Source organism: Trachurus trachurus (genome assembly GCF_905171665.1).
Source record: "Trachurus trachurus genome assembly, chromosome: 5".
Lineage (NCBI taxonomy): Eukaryota > Metazoa > Chordata > Actinopteri > Carangiformes > Carangidae > Trachurus > Trachurus trachurus.
This window is the reverse complement of record NC_139896.1, coordinates 5795737-5811940: the sequence shown is the minus strand read 5'-3', so window position 1 is coordinate 5811940 and position 16204 is coordinate 5795737. Positions and strand designations below refer to the sequence as shown.

The window sequence follows — 16204 nt, the reverse complement described above, 5'->3', positions numbered from 1 at the left end:
GTGTGACTCTCTGGTTTCTCTGGTTGAAGAGTTAAACCTCTCTCCGTCAGACTGTGGTGTCGGAGCGTCTCAGGAGCTGCAGCCTCTAAAGTTACAGTTTTGGGTTTAGTGCAGGAAATTGAACAACATTTTTGTGCAGAGATCTGTCTGCACCATCTGACCTGAGAGAGGATGTTCCCCACAATTAGCTGCTGTCGTTTAACCCCAGCCTCTCTTCCTCTCTCCCTCCCTCTCTCCGTGCAGCAGAGTCCTACTCCATGGCGGCGGGCGGTGACGGTGGCATCGCGCCCTGCGGGGGCCCGGGGCCGCTGCAGGCCGCCGGCGGCTCCAGCCCCGGCTCCCAGACCGGGTCCAGACACCCGGTCAGCGCCCTGAAGCGGTGGCTCAGCAACCCGGTCCGCAAGCTGAGCTCCGAGTCCCGAGGAGGAGGAGGAGGACGAGGAGCCGAGAAGCCGCCGCCGGCGTTCAGGTCCGAGGCCGAGCCGAGGCCGGCGTCGGGGCCGGGGCCGGGGCCGGGGCCGGGGCCGGGGCCTCAGTACGCCGTCGTCCCGTCAGAGGACACGGTGAGACGTGGACACTCAGACCTGGTCTAATGTGTCTAATGTGTCTCTACTGCTGGTTTCTAATGTGTGTTATTCTACTGCTCAGGTCTGGAGAGACGCTCCGACGAGTCCTGCAGCATCCACACAGAACAGAGACAAACTGAACCTGGTACTGAGTCTATTCTATTCTATTCTATTATCCCACACAGAGCATGGTAACGCTTCTATTCTATTCTAGCCTTGTCTTGTCTAGTCCATTCTATTCTATTCTATTCTGGTCTATTTTGTCCAATTATATTCTGTTCTGGTCTATTCTAGTCTATTATATTCTATTATCCCACACAGAGCATGGCAACGCTTCTAATTCTATTCTATTCTATTCTATTCTATTCTATTCTATTCTATTCTATTCTATTCTATTCTATTCTGGTCTATCCTAGTCTATTTTGTCCAATTCTATTCTGTTCTGGTCTATTCTAGTCTATTCTATAATCCCACATGGAGTATGATAAAGCTTCTACTCTACTCTACTCTAGCTTTGTCTAGTCTAGTTTAATCCATTCTATTTTATTCTATTCTATTCTATTCTGGTCTATCCTAGTCTATTTTGTCCTATTCTATTCTATTCTGTTGTGGTCTATTCTATTCTATCCTATTCTATTATCCCACATAGAGAATGGCAAAGCTTCTACTCTACTCTACTCTACTCTACTCTACTCTACTCTACTCTACTCTACTCTACTCTACTCTAGCCTATTCTAATCTATTCTATTTAGCCCACATAGAGCTGTAATAAATGACATACGTGTCTCATATCCAGACTGATGCCGACCGATCAGTAGATACAGTTTATTACTGTCACATTTGTCCATGTGAAGATATCAGTGTATAGTAAAATCTCTATAAGATGAGTTTTTCTATGGTAAAACAAGTCGTACCCGTATATATTTAGGTGTGTAGGTTTATTAAATCAACATACTGTACATAGAACAGTTTTCTATCTTTCTATATGTTTTTCTAATTCATTTCTCATCCAGTTTAAACACGTCTTCTCACTCTGGGAAAGTGCTCTCAGACTGTTTATGATGTCAATCAGCTCCTATTAACAGGGGTTGGATGGAAATATCTTAATGTGACATGTGTTTCTAACAGACATACATAAACATACAGATTTATATGGGTCAGACAGATCTGTCTGTATCTGATAGGATCCATATATAGTTTATATAATATATGTTTTATTCTATATGCACGCCACATATGTGACATCTGTGTGTGGGATATCTTCAGGTGTTGTTGTATATATTGTGTAAATGTTCTCACACACGCAGCACTTTGCTCCTCGAGGCCTTCACTGTGCTCTGGTGAGTGGGATCAATCCTGTGGGCTTTTCTCTAGACGCCATCTGGAAGTAATCAACCAGCCGAGCGGTCGGTAACAGGCTGAAACAGGGTCAGGGCTGAGGGGGGTGAGGAGTTTACTCTGACATTAGGACAAGGAGGAGGAGGAGGAGGAGGCCTGGAGGCGAGGTGAGAAGCTGCTGGGTGACAGAGTTTCAGGTTTCATCAGCTTTACATAACAGAGAAGAAGACGAAGAAGAACAAGAAGAAACAGGCGGTTTGATGAACGAGCGCCGTTGGGATGAAATCACGTCACACCGACACCTTCAGCTTCAGCTTCAGCTTCGTGTTTTCTTTGGCTCGTCGTCGTCGTTGCTGCTCCGCTGCTCTGCTGTGAACGAACGGCGATCTGGGACTCTGCTCTGATTCGCCGACAGTTCAATGAGCGGATTGATGCCGTGATGAGATTCATATGGTGAAAATGGAGCAAGAGCCAGAAAAAACCAGAGGAAACAACTCTTTTACATTTTCTTTAATTCACACGAGAACCTGAGTGTAAAAAAAACAAAAAAAACAAAAAAAAACACATTAGATCCTCACATAATCAGTTCAGTTCAGTTTATTTTTATTGCAAGGTGGCGCACATTTGATAGGATACTATCGGTTAAACAAGTTATAACAAGTTTTTTTAGTAAGAGACAAAGATACGGCAGCAACAACGAACATAGACTGGAAATAGTTTATTGTCATTAAACATGTTCAAAACATTTATTTAGTTATTTTAATGTTTATTTAACAGGGACGATACATACAACATTGCCACAAAAAATGGGAAAATGCGATGCATACAAGACGTCTATAGCTTCAGCTAATTTGCAGTCTTTGTCCCTGGTCAGGCTCTAGAATAGGATAAAATACTATACTGAATACAATAAATGCAATGATACAAATACAGTGGATAGGTACCATGAATAAATAAACGCAGCTGCAAATTTCAGATTAAAACACAAGTTAAATTTAGCATTAAACATTAGTAAAGTGCTCTGACGCCACAAACTAGGTTCCTCATGTCAGGTACAGGATAAATAACAGACCCTGTAATAATCAAAATTTAGAATTAGCTACAAGAATAAATAGAAACAGACACATACATAGTTAAACCAAGCAGGAAGAGGTCACAGTAGTGCAAATGTGAAAAAGAAAAAAAAGCGTAATCGCTCGTTATAAACAGCCAATTGTCACATTTACACCTCGGCTCCAGAGGTGGTGGTGAGTTAGTGAGTGTGATCTCTGGACGCAGGCGGAGGATAATAACTGCTGCCATGTTTTCAGTCTTTATACCAGGAGCGCTGCCATGAAGCTCCACTGGGACACAACTCAGTCTGAACCACAGGCGCCGATTTATTTTGTTTTTGTGTGCTTTATACCTTTGAAAACCGCCCACAAACCCTCGGCCTGTTTTATTCCTATATTCCTACTTTACTCTTGTGTTTCTATCTCCTTTAGTTGTAGTATGTCCTTTTCTTTTCTTTTTTTCTTGCTCTTCTCTTTATTTGCACCCAAAACTCACCAGATGTGTCATTACTACTTTGCTTATTCTTTAAGCATTAAAGGGATAGTTCAACATTTTGGCAAATTGGCCCATTGCCATAATCCCTATAGTTTTAGAAGTAGGTTCGTTACCTTTAATTGTCGATGCAAGCTATTTTTAGAACGGCGGAGCAGAGCCGTGAGCTGCTCAGAGCTACGCTACGGAGGCTCATGGGATTTCTTGGTTTCCCTCATCAAACTCATCAAATACACAATCCAACAACTCCACAACGCTCTGGTGGACAAGTTGTGACCTGCACATTCACCACACTATGAGATAATAACAGAACGTTACCAGACAGAGTTGTTTTTGAGGTAAATTCATGCAAAACAGCTGATGCGCGTTGCCTTCAGGGCCAGTTTTTCATCAACAGTCTCTGTATTTACCTCTAAAACAACTCTGTCTGGTAACGTTATGTTATTATCTCATAGCGTGGTGAATGTGCAGGTCACAACTTGTCCACCAGAGCGTTGTGGAGTTGTTGGATTGTGTATTTGATGAGTTTGATGAGGGAAACCAGGAAATCCCATGAGCCTCTGCCGTTCTAAAAATAGCTTGCACCGACAATTAAAGGTAACAAACCTACTGCTATGACTATAGGGATTATGGCAATGGGCCAATTTGCCAAAATGTTGAACTATCCCTTTAAAGTGTACCGCCTTTATATGACATGTATACTGGGGCACAGCTCATTTGGAGTCTGGTGCTGCTTTATGCTAAGCTAAACTAACTGGCTGTGTTGTTGACTGGTTCTCAGCTTCTCAAATCTCAAACTGTTCATTTTGAGAGAAGCTGAGCAGCTTTAATGGAGCTTTAAAAAAGAGAGAAAGGAGGTTAACCAAAAAAAACAAAAAAAAAAAAGTAAAATAAACAGAAAGTGCATATTTGACCTACAAACTGCAGGATTATGATGGAGTGCATCGAGGCAGAGAACACAGTGTGGTGTGTCAGGAGGAGGATTAAAGTCAAATTCACATTAGATTATGCTGCTTTTATGCGGCTGTGTCTGTTATATAACAACCGTCCGGGCGCCGCCGGCCGCTCAACCCCTGGCCTCCTTTTTCTTTTTTTTTCTTCCTTCCTTCCTTCCTTCCTTCCTTCCTTCCTTCCTTCCTTCCTTTCTTTCTTTCTTTCTTTCTTTCTTTCTTTCTTTCTTTCTTTCTTTCTTTCTTTCTTTCTTTCTTTCTTTCTTTCTTTCTTTCTTTCTTTCTTTCCCCACTCCTTTCCTTTCTTGTTCCTCCATTTCTCCATTCTTCTTTCTGCCACCTTTTTCACTTCCTTCCTCCCTCCCTTCCTTCTTTCCCTTGGTCCTTCATTCCCCGAACCAATCTCTTCTTTCCTTCCTGTCTCCTTTCTTTCCACCACCACTTTTCCGATCCTTCCCTCCCTCCTTTCTTCCTTCCTCCTTTCTTTCCCTCCATCCTTCCTTCTTTCTTTGTTGACCCAATCTGTTCCCCTCCTCCAACTTTCTTTCTCTCTTTCTTCCTTCCTTCTTTCCTCCCTTCTTTCCCTCCATCCCCTCTTCTTTCTTTCTTTTTTTCTTCCTTCCTTCCTTCCTTCCTTCCTTCCTTCCTTCCTTCCTTCCTTCCTTCCTTCCTTCCTCCCTTCTTTCCTTCCATCCTTAACTTCTTCTTCCTTCCCTTGACCAAATCTGTCCCCTCCTCTTTCTTTCTTTCTTTCTTTCTTTCTTTCTTTCTTTCTTTCTTTCTTTCTTTCTTTCTTTCTTTCTTTCTTTCCTCCTTTCCTTCTCTCCCTCCATCCTTACTTCTTTCTTTGTTGACCTAATCTGTTCCCCTCCTCCATCTTTCTTTCTTTCTTTCTTTCTTTCTTTCTTTCTTTCTTTCTTTCTTTCTTTCTTTCTTTCTGTCATTCTTTCTTTCTTTCTTTCTTTCTTTCTTTCTTTCTTTCTTTTATTTTTATACGACTCAACAAATTTGTGCGAACGCTGCTCATTATTCGTGTGTCAGGCCGGCGTCCAACACACATTAAAAACATTAAAAAGCGATTATTACTCTCAGGTTACGTCGGATTCAGGAGGAGGAAACACAGAGATGAGTTCCCCAGAATTAAAACCACACACACACACACACAGGTTTTTCCACAGATATATACGTATATTATGTGTGTGTGATGGGTCAAAGATCACCGGGTGCGCACGTATCATCGTCAAAGTTGTAAAAGCACGAGTACAAATACACGGAAAAACTAATATTATGAAACTTTATTAGCGATTAACGCCGATGCTTCCACGTCTGAGGCCGAGCAGCGTTTTACGGCTGCAGCTGGAGGAGCTGGAGCTGCTTTAACTGCTCCACATAAAAGTTTTAGTGGAGAGGGTGAGGTCACGGCAGGAAGAGGAACAAAGCTCTGATTCACACTTTTATATTGTTTTCTTTTGTTTATTATTTATTTCATTGGGGTTTTTTTGGAGGGAAAAAGTGAATAATATTTGTAATAATGCCTGATTTCTGAATAGAAAGAAGAAGAACAGCTGGTTATTAAAGTTTTAACAATGGAAATTATTATAATTTATAAAAGTGAATGAAGCAGCTGTTTGGTCGATGGAGAATGAAGTCAATTGGAAACCTGGACGTAGAAACTTGGACTCAGATTTAAATGTGTGTTTTTTTATGTGTTTCAGAGTCAGAAGTCCAGCATCAACACTCTCCATGGCGACGACAGCTGCCTGGTGACGGACGACTCAGGAAGTCAGTGGTCGGCCATGTTGGACAGCGAAGAGGAAAGAAACGTCGCCTTAGAGAAAAGCATGTAGGTCTATCTATCTATCTATCTATCTATCTATCTATCTATCTATCTATCTATCTATCTATCTATCTATCTATCTATCTATCTATCTATCTATCTATCTATCTATCTATCGTTCTATCTATCGTTCTATCTATCGTTCTATCTATCTATCTATCGTTCTATCTATCTATCGTTCTATCTATCTATCTATCGTTCCATCTATCTATCGTTCTATCTATCTATCTATCGTTCTATCTATCTATCGTTCTATCTATCTATCGTTCTATCTATCTATCGTTCTATCTATCTATCTATCTATCTATCTATCTATCTATCGTTGTATCGTTCTATCGTTCTATCTATCGTTCTATCTATCGTTCTATCGTTCTATCTATCTATCTATCGTTCTATCGTTCTATCGTTCTATCTATCGTTCTATCGTTCTATCTATCTATCTATCTATCTATCTATCTATCTATCTATCTATCTATCTATCTATCTATCTATTTATCTATCTATCTATCTATCTACTGTATCTATATCTATCTATCTACCTTTTGTTCTATCTATCTGTCTATCTGTCTATCTATCTATCTATCTATCTATCTATCTATCTATCTATCTATCTATCTATCTATCTATCTATCTATCTATCTATCTATCTATCTATCTATCGTTCTATCGTTCTATCTATCTATCTATCTATCGTTCTATCGTTCTATCGTTCTATCTATCTATCTATCTATCTATCTATCTATCTATCTATCTATCTATCTATCTATCTATCTATCTATCTGTCGTTCTATCTATCTATCTATCTATCTATCTATCTATCTATCTATCTATCTATCTATCTATCTATCTATCGTTCTGTCGTTCTATCTATCTATCTATCTATCTATCTATCTATCTATCTATCTGTCGTTCTATCTATCTATCTATCTATCTATCTATCTATCTATCTATCTATCTACTGTATCTATCTATCGTTCTTTCGTTCTATCTATCGTTCTTTCGTTCTATCTATCGTTCTATCTATCTATCTATCTATCTATCTATCTATCTATCTATCTATCTATCTATCTATCTATCTATCTATCTATCTATCTATCTATCTATCTATCTATCTATCTATCTATCTATCTATCTCTCTCTCTCTCTCTATAGATATGTGCTGACAGAGCTCATAGAGACGGAGCGTTTGTACGTGGACGACCTTGGACTCATCGTTCAGGTGCGTTTGACTTTTATAAACAACTAAACTTCAATTAAACTCTGCAAAACCATTATTTATTATTTATTATTTTTCATTACAATGTGTGTGTGTGTGTGTGTGCAGGGCTACATGGTGACCATGGCGACTCAGGGCGTCCCAGAGGACATGAAGGGGAAGGACAGGATCGTGTTTGGGAACATCCACCAGATCTACGACTGGCACAGAGAGTGAGTCACGGCCTCCGCTCTGAACCTCGTCGCTCACGCTCTCACATTTGGTTTTTATGAGCTTTGCATGTTGGTTTGATGTTGTGTGTGTGTCTGTGCGTGTGTGTCTGTGTCCTTCTGGTATCACACAGTTATTTCCTGGCGGAGCTGGAGAAGTGTGTGGGGGATCCCGACAGTCTGGCTCAGCTCTTCATCAAACATGTGAGTCTCTCTGAGCAGATCAGAGACAGAGAGAGAAAAGAGTTTTGGTTTTCACTTCGACACATTTTCACTTTTTCCTGTGTGAAGGTTTCAGTCACAACACACCTGGTCACCTGCACACACCTGCTCTGCCAGGTGTGTGGGGTTTAATCCAGGGTTCCCACGCGTCCTGGAAAACCTGTAAAATGGTTGACCAGTTTTCAACACACATGGAAAATGAGAAAAAAAAGCTTGAGTTTTCCTGGAATATTATTACAGTTCTTCTCAGTTGCTTTGGTGCTTTTCTCAGATCAGAATGAAAATCCTCATAACCACAACATTTCACATCATTTGTGCACATCATAGTAGCAGTTTCTCATTCCTCTGAACAAAGTGCAGATGCTTTTGGACGTGTATCAGTTGCTTTCATACAATTCACATTATATCATTTGCCTATGTCATGTCAGTCAAAATGAACTATACTTACAGTATGAATGCTGAATATTCGTTCCCTATAAAACTAACAGTCCTCGTTTCATTGCTTGAGTCATAAACTGTCATAATGAAAACATGACAAAGCCATTTGACTATTTTGTTCATAAACGATGGTGTCAGGACTTCTTCACACTTGCTTTTGAGGAATGATGAACGATCCATTTTGAGCAAGTGACGCACTTTTGCAGGTTAATATCCACTAGGTTTCTCTTGAGAAATGCACAAACTGTTGTGCATTTCTCAATTTCTCAATGTTAATTTTGTTCTAATTCTGATACTGATTCTGAAAAAGAGGGTGAATACTTTCCGTAAACACCTTTATCAGCATCAGTATCAGTGTGCAGCCGGAGGTGGACGGACCAGAGGAGAAAATGTTTTTGATGTTTGTATGTGACGCAGCAGCCAAATGCCTAAACGTTCTTTTCTTTCTCTGGAAGTTTTTTAATGAGGCAAAGATTTAACCAGATTTAACTGGAAGAGAGAAACGCAGCCAAAACTGAGAGGAAACTCGGAGTCAGAGCAGCTCACACACACACACACACACACACACACACACACACACACACACACACACACACACACACACACACACACACACACACACACACAAACACATGTTGTGATGAATTATTTACCACACAATCTGTTTCTCTGTCTTGAATTTGCAGGAGCGTCGTCTGCACATGTACGTGGTTTACTGTCAGAACAAACCCAAGTCTGAGCACATCGTCTCCGAGTACATCGAGACCTACTTTGAGGTGACTGGTCCTTTAAATGCTACCAGAGTAGATTTTACTGAATTCTTCTTATTCTTATCTAAAATATATTTCCTTTTATATATATTAACGTGTTGTTCTATGTTTTGTTGTACGTGACAGGAGCTGAGGCAGCAGCTCGGCCACCGGCTGCAGCTCAACGACCTGCTCATCAAACCTGTTCAGAGGATCATGAAGTATCAGCTGCTGCTGAAGGTTTGATGGTTAAAGATTATTACTGTGAATCTGAAAAGCAGGGCTGGGCAATTAATAAAAAAAAACTAATCAAAACTGATCTTTAGAGCCTCTAACCCAGTGGTTCTCAACCAGAGCTTTACCGAAATAGTGACCAGAGCATCGTTATTGCATAAACTGCAGAAGTTAGGATAAGCCGAGGCGTTTTTTTTTTCTTCTAATCCCATATGTTTTAATGGGATTGGTCATATTTTATTAAGAAGCCATATTTTGATGGTTTTGACTCAGTCTCATTCATCTTCTTCAGCGGAGAGTCTCCATTCATTTCCCAATTGGGCTTTTATTGTGAAATATCGCACATGAAGGTGGTGTAAAACTCAACAATTTAACCGCAACGTGCAATGTTGAGTGTACTGCGTCTTTAAAAATTGCATATTTGCCTTCAGAACCCTTAATAAATATGTAATGCTTTTTTTCATGTGTTTGTTTTTTGGGGAGGGCACACTGTAATCGGTCATTAATCGTAATCAAAGTAAAAAGTTCAATTAACCATGAATAATATTCTTGCTATAATTGCCCAGTTCTACTGAAAAGTGTCGCAACTGGTTGGTAAAGTGTACAAATTAATCCCTTTATAAATGGTGATGTGGTGCTGAACTAAAACAAAACCTGAAAGGAAAAATTTAAATAAATTAAAACGTCATTCATCTACAAATTACTGCAACTTATTCTCATAAAATAAACACATAGTTTTCCCATCAGAGTTTGTGTTAGATTTAGATTTTAAAGCATGAGATTTTAAAATAAATCTGTAAAACTCTAATCTCAACTCTCTGTGCCTCCACCAGGACTTCCTGAAGTACTACAGTAAAGCAGGGAGGGACGTTGCGGAGCTGCAGGTATGAGCTCAGAGTGGAAGAATGTAAATATATTAATAGAAATAATTTTTAAAAGTTTTAGAGTTATTCTGAGTCGTCGTGTTCCCACTTGTCCCACAGCGAGCCGTGGAGGTGATGTGCTTCGTGCCAAAACGCTGCAACGACATGATGAACGTCGGCCGGCTGCAGGGCTTCGAGGTGAGAAGCGCTGACTTATGCAGTATATTTATTTTATTAAATCATGAGCCTGTGGTGACCTTTGACCGCTCACAGTGAATTATTATGTCCCACTCTCGATGTTGCAGGGTAAGATCACGGCTCAGGGGAAGCTGCTGCAGCAGGATACGTTCGCTGTCAGCGAGCAGGAAGGCGGCTTCCTGTCCAGAGCCAGGGAGAGGCGGGTCTTCCTGTTCGAGCAGCTGGTCATCTTCAGCGAGCCAATAGATAAGAAGAAGGGCTTCTCGTTGCCGGGATACACTTTTAAAAACAGCATCAAGGTCAGAGGAGCACGGCGTCTCAGTGTTTTACTGTTGGTTTATGTACGTCCGTCTTTACACTTTACACGGTTCAAGTGACCCAGTTTTGGAACAGATTGGACCCTTCAAGTCAAGTCAAGTCATGTTTATTTATATAGCATCTTAAACACCACACAAATTGATCCAAAGTGCTTCAAAAAAAGAATAAATATTAATAAATACATAAATAAACACAGTAGACAGTAGACCTGTAGCATGAACGTGTAAACGGGAAAAAAAACCACATGAAATCGGATATTGTTGGATCGGATTCAGGCCTCCTTCATATGTGGAAATCTGCCAACACACAGTCTGTTATCTAAAGAGACAGATCGGATATTTCCTGGCATTGTGAGTCGTACGTCATCGATAATGTGACATTAGCGCATTTTGATGATGAAGCAGCAAGAAGGAACTACGCAGGATTTTTACCTTAACGCTGCTACATTTATACCTTAATTAATCAGCTTCAGAGTGATTGTGATGGTTAAATAAATGACTTAGAACTTACAAAATAACATGTTATTAAAATAATTTGTTATGAAGTTTGTCAAGATAAGAAATTTAAGTTGTTTGCAAATGTAGCAATGTATCTTGTGTTCTTTAAACTTACAGTAGAATAAATAGTTGAGCTGACAAAACAAAACAAAATCAAACTTTATACTTAAAGGGATAGTTCAACATTTTGGCAAATTGGCCCATTGCCAAAGTCCCTATAGTCATAGCAGTAGGTTCATTACCTTTAGTTGTCGGTGCAAGCTATTTTTAGAACGGCAACTTGTGACCTGCACATTCACCATGCTAGAACGTTACCAGACAGAGTTGTTTTAGAGGTAAATACAGAGACTGCTTGCTGAAAAACTGCCCCCGACGGAAACGTGCATCAACGGTTTTGCATGTATTTCCCTCTAAAACAACTCTGTCTGGTAAAGTTGTGTTATTATCTCATAGCGTGGTGAATGTGCAGGTCACAACTTGTCCACCAGAGCGTTTTGGAGTTGTTGGATTGTGTATTTGATGAGTTTGATGAGGGAAACCAAGAAATCCCATGAGCCTCCGTAGCGTAGCTCTGAGCAGCTCGCGGCTCTGCTCCGCTGTTCTAAAAATAGCTTGCACCGACAATTAAAGGTAACGAACCTACTGCTGCTATGACTATAGGGATTATGGCAATGGGCCAATTTGCCAAAATGTTGAACTATCCCTTTAACAAGAAGTGCTCTTTTCTTTCTCCTCTGCCTTAAAATGTGACCAGTAATATTCTGTGCAGCTCTAAAAAAAAATGCTTTGGAAAAAGATTGCTTGACATACAGTATTTATGTCCATTTCATCATCAGCGTCCATGTTTGTTTACCTGCGTAGTTCACGTAGCTCTATAATAAATGCAGTTTGTTTTTCACGCAAACAAAACAGTTGTAAATGCAGTTTAGTTTCAGATGTGGGAAACTTCTCATAGAGGTTAAAGGGATAGTTCAACATTTTTGAAAATTGGCCCATCGCCATGATCCCCCTAGTAATAGCAGTAGGTTCGTTACCTTTAATTGTTGGTCCAAGCTGCTTTTAGATCGGGGGAGAAGAATACCGAGCGGAGCAGCTACACTACGGAGGCTAATGGAATTTCTTGGTTTTGCTCATCAAACTCAGCAAATACACAACCAAAAAACTCAAAAACGCTGTGGTGGACAAGTTGTGACCTGCACATTTACCACGCTATGAGATAATAGCGGAAAGTTAAGAGAAGTGAAGCAAATACTCGGAACTACTTTCTTCAGTGAACCACTGGTCGGAGGGACACAGTGTGCGCACCTCAGCCAGTGCCGTAGTATACGGACGTATCTGCAGTAAACAGGCGCTTTTGAAATCACTCCGCCGAGCAGCCGTCTAGAGTGTAAAGTCCGACTTTGCCTCTAAAACAACTCCATCTCGCAACTTTCCGCTATTATCTCATAGCGTGGTGAATGTGCAGGTCACAACTTGTCCACCACAGCGTTTTTGAGTTTTTTGGTTGTGTATTTGCTGAGTTTGATGAGCAAAACCAAGAAATTCCATTAGCCTCCGTAGTGTAGCTGCTCCGCTCGGTATTCTTCTCCCCCGATCTAAAAGCAGCTTGGACCAACAATTAAAGGTAACGAACCTACTGCTATTACTAGGGGGATCATGGCGATGGGCCAATTTTCATAAAATGTTGAACTATCCCTTTAACAAATCAGAATTGGGCATCATCTGTAGTGTAAAAACGACCTCTGTGTGTTTTCTTCTGCCTGTGCAGGTCAGCTGTCTTGGCGTGGACGAACACTCGGACTCGGACCTGGACCCGTGCTGCCTGGTGCTGACGTCCCGCGGCACCGACGGCAGCGTGACGCGCTTCATCATGCAGGCGTCGTATCCGGAGATACAGCTGGCCTGGCTCGACGACGTGGTCCAGATCCTGGAGACGCAGAGGAACTTCCTCAACGGTACCAGAGCCGAAAACCGAGTCGAGTCATTAAAGGGATACTTCACCCAAAATCAATAATTCACCAATCATCTACTCACCGTCATGCCAAGGAAGGGTTTGGAGAACTTTCAGACTCATCAAAACTCTTTAGGAGCTCCAGGGGGGGTCCGGCTGGCAACGGATTTTCATATAATGGCGGCGAATCAGAGTTCACTTTTGAATCGTCCAAAACACACACTATGAAACATCCAGATACCTCCATACTGCTCGTCCGTACTGACCCAAGTGTCCTGAAGCCGCCACATGAAAAAGTTGTTCGGGAAAAAATAATTTGATCTCTGTTTTTAGCCTTGTTGTAGTAGTAGCTCCCAGTGGCTGTGTGAGATTTGCTGCGAGATGTTCTTCCGTGTTTACATCATACATCCAATGGTTTACAACGACCAACGAACATCTTGCAGCAAATCTCGTGCAGCCACTGGGAGCTACTGCTACAACAAGGATAACTTTTCCATGTGGCGGCTTCAGGACACTTGGGTCAGTACAGATGAGCAGTATGGAGGTATCTGGATGTTTCATAGTGTGTGTTTTGGACCATTCAAAAGTGAACTCTATCCACCGACGCCATTATATGAAAACCCGTTGCCAGCCGGACCCCCCCTGGAACTCCTAAAGCGTTTTGATGACTCTGAAAGTTCTCCAAACCCTTCCTTGGCATGACGGTGAGTAGATGATTGGTGAGTTATCGATTTTGGGTGAAGTATCCCTTTAAAACCTGCAGATGTGAGAGGTTTTTTTTGCAGCATGTGAGTAATATTGGTTAATATTGGTGTTGATAGTAAGCCAATGTGATTATAACAACAGAGAGGGGCAGGTACTACACTGCAAAAACTCAAATATCTTACCAAGAATATTTGTCTTATTTCTGGTAAAAAAAAATCTCATTACTTAAAGCAGAAGTAAGTGATCCGGTCGTTTTGGCTAATGCTGCGTTCCAGGCAGGCTTTTGAAACCGTAAGTTACAGCTTTAAGTCACAATTTACGACTTTGTAGCGTTCCAGGCAACCCACTCGTGTTTTTCCGACCTGTTTTACTTTCACAGAGTCACTATAACGGCCACTCGTAACTTCTGACCCGTGAACTCGTACCAGATCGAACTGGTACGACTTCACAGGTCGGAAAAACACGAGTTACGGGTTGCCTTGAACGCACCATAACAGTCCTCGTCCCTACGTCACCACATTCACGGCGTCCCTTGGCTGCACACACAGCCCTTTATGCCGTTCTCTCTCCTCATTGGATAAAAACTGTAGGATACGATAAATGTTTTCTCCTCGGCTCAGAGCAGAGCAGAGGGACTGACAGACCCGTGTTTCGGTCCAAACACTCTATGTAAGTGATTGCTGTCGGGAGATATAACTATTTAAGACTTATATTAACACAAATATATCGCTTACTTCTTACTTACTTACTTTATTTATTTCTCACGACCACGCAAGTGGTATGGAGCACAAACAATAAAACAGTACAAATAATCAGACATAGCAAGAGGCAGCGGAGGCTGTACATGCTTTGTACATACATCTCTGACCAGGACAGAGCAAAATCACTTAAACATAGGAAGAACACATTTCAGAAAAGCACCTAATTTATAAATAACTTTTCTTTTATCAGACTGTAATAACAAAATTTGTTTAAACATAGATGGGCGACAAACATAGTATTTATCTGCTTTAAAATAAGACTCATCACATAAAAAGTAGCTTGTTTTTAGACACTTTTCCTTCTTTCAAGCATACTTTTTTTACTTGAAATAAGTAGAAAAATCTGATAGTGGAGCAAGTTTTTCTTTCTTATTACAAGCACAAAAAACTTCCTTTCACTGGCAGATTTTTTCTTATTATTTCAAGTGAATATTTGTTTGAAACAAGTGAAAATTATCTAAAAACAAGTAAATTTTTTAGGTGATGAGTCTTATTTTAAGTGGAAAGAGATTAGTTTTGACTAGAAATGAGACATTTTACAGTAACAAGAAAAAGGACAAATATTCTTGGAAAGATTCTGAGTTTTTGCGGTGTATAAGTTTTCTTCACCCTGCTCCTTTTCGTTTAAATATGTGCAACCATGTGTAGAATGTATACCATGAATGGAATAAATCAAAAATGAAATGAAATGAAATGAAACGTGTCACTGTGGCGTCCTCTGCAGCGCTGCAGTCCCCGATCGAGTACCAGCGCCGGGAGAGCAAGTCCAACAGCCTGGGCCGGAACATGAAGCCTCCCAGCGGCTCGACGATGGCGGCCGGGCTGCGGCCTCACTCCTCGGCCTCCATGGACCGGCGCCAGCAGCCCGGCCTGCTCTCCTACAACGCCTCGCTGCCCTCGCTGCACCCGCCGCCACACTGCCCGGCCTCCAAGGCGGTGAGTCCGGCTTGGCTCCACCTGGGTCATTTTTTTTATAGGGTGCCATTTGGACGTCATAAATTGTGGGAAAAAAATATTTGATTCACCCAGATTTTAATGTTTCCTTTAAAAAAGGACACATTTAACTTACTGAAAAACATATTGGTTGAGCTCAGGAACCTACATAATATTATATTTATATATTTTAACAACACTGCAAAATCTGATTTTTAAAGAGGTAAAAAAATTTAAAAAAAAGTTGACCACAGTTGAATTTCTCACCACTGGTGTGATGTCTCCTCAGAAGAGTGATGTCATTGATAAATAGGGGAATTTTCTTAAAAGGGCACAAACACAACTTAACAGAGTGGACAATGACTCCGGGGACGAACATAAAACCTTAATTTTTTCATTTAAAAAATCTATTTTGATTAAAAAACAGCACATGATTAAAGATAGTTTATCCAGGACAATAAAACCATAACTTTTTTTTTTTTCTACTTTTATTAAGTATTCTCTAGATTGAATTTTAATGAACCGCACTGGGGACATAGCAAAATTCTGTAACATCCTTTTAACAAAAGTAAATTAAATTTAAAAAATAGAATTTGGGAACCTGTACCCTTGAATTTATAATAGAGGACAATTGACAATACACAAAAAAGCTAATTGAATGAGTATTTGTCCAA

General features: G+C 40.7%; 1 protein-coding gene across 3 annotated transcripts in view; it reads left to right on the top strand.

Moving 5' to 3' along the window:
• Positions 1 to 16204, top strand: part of LOC310985783 (rho guanine nucleotide exchange factor 25-like) — a gene marked incomplete at its 5' end in the record, with an annotated part of 51194 nt that overhangs the window by 22391 nt on the left and 12599 nt on the right. For 2 of the 3 annotated variants that reach the window (XM_083971444.1, XM_083971442.1), the window contains 13 exons: positions 244 to 563; positions 649 to 711; positions 6115 to 6242; positions 7389 to 7455; positions 7561 to 7664; positions 7796 to 7865; positions 9008 to 9097; positions 9218 to 9310; positions 10138 to 10188; positions 10288 to 10365; positions 10473 to 10664; positions 12949 to 13135; positions 15322 to 15533. In XM_083971444.1, the coding sequence (XP_083827570.1) occupies positions 258 to 563; positions 649 to 711; positions 6115 to 6242; positions 7389 to 7455; positions 7561 to 7664; positions 7796 to 7865; positions 9008 to 9097; positions 9218 to 9310; positions 10138 to 10188; positions 10288 to 10365; positions 10473 to 10664; positions 12949 to 13135; positions 15322 to 15533 (1641 nt within the window). The remainder of the gene's footprint in view (positions 1 to 243; positions 564 to 648; positions 712 to 6114; positions 6243 to 7388; positions 7456 to 7560; positions 7665 to 7795; positions 7866 to 9007; positions 9098 to 9217; positions 9311 to 10137; positions 10189 to 10287; positions 10366 to 10472; positions 10665 to 12948; positions 13136 to 15321; positions 15534 to 16204) is intronic. The other variant, XM_083971443.1, reaches the window with a different exon arrangement.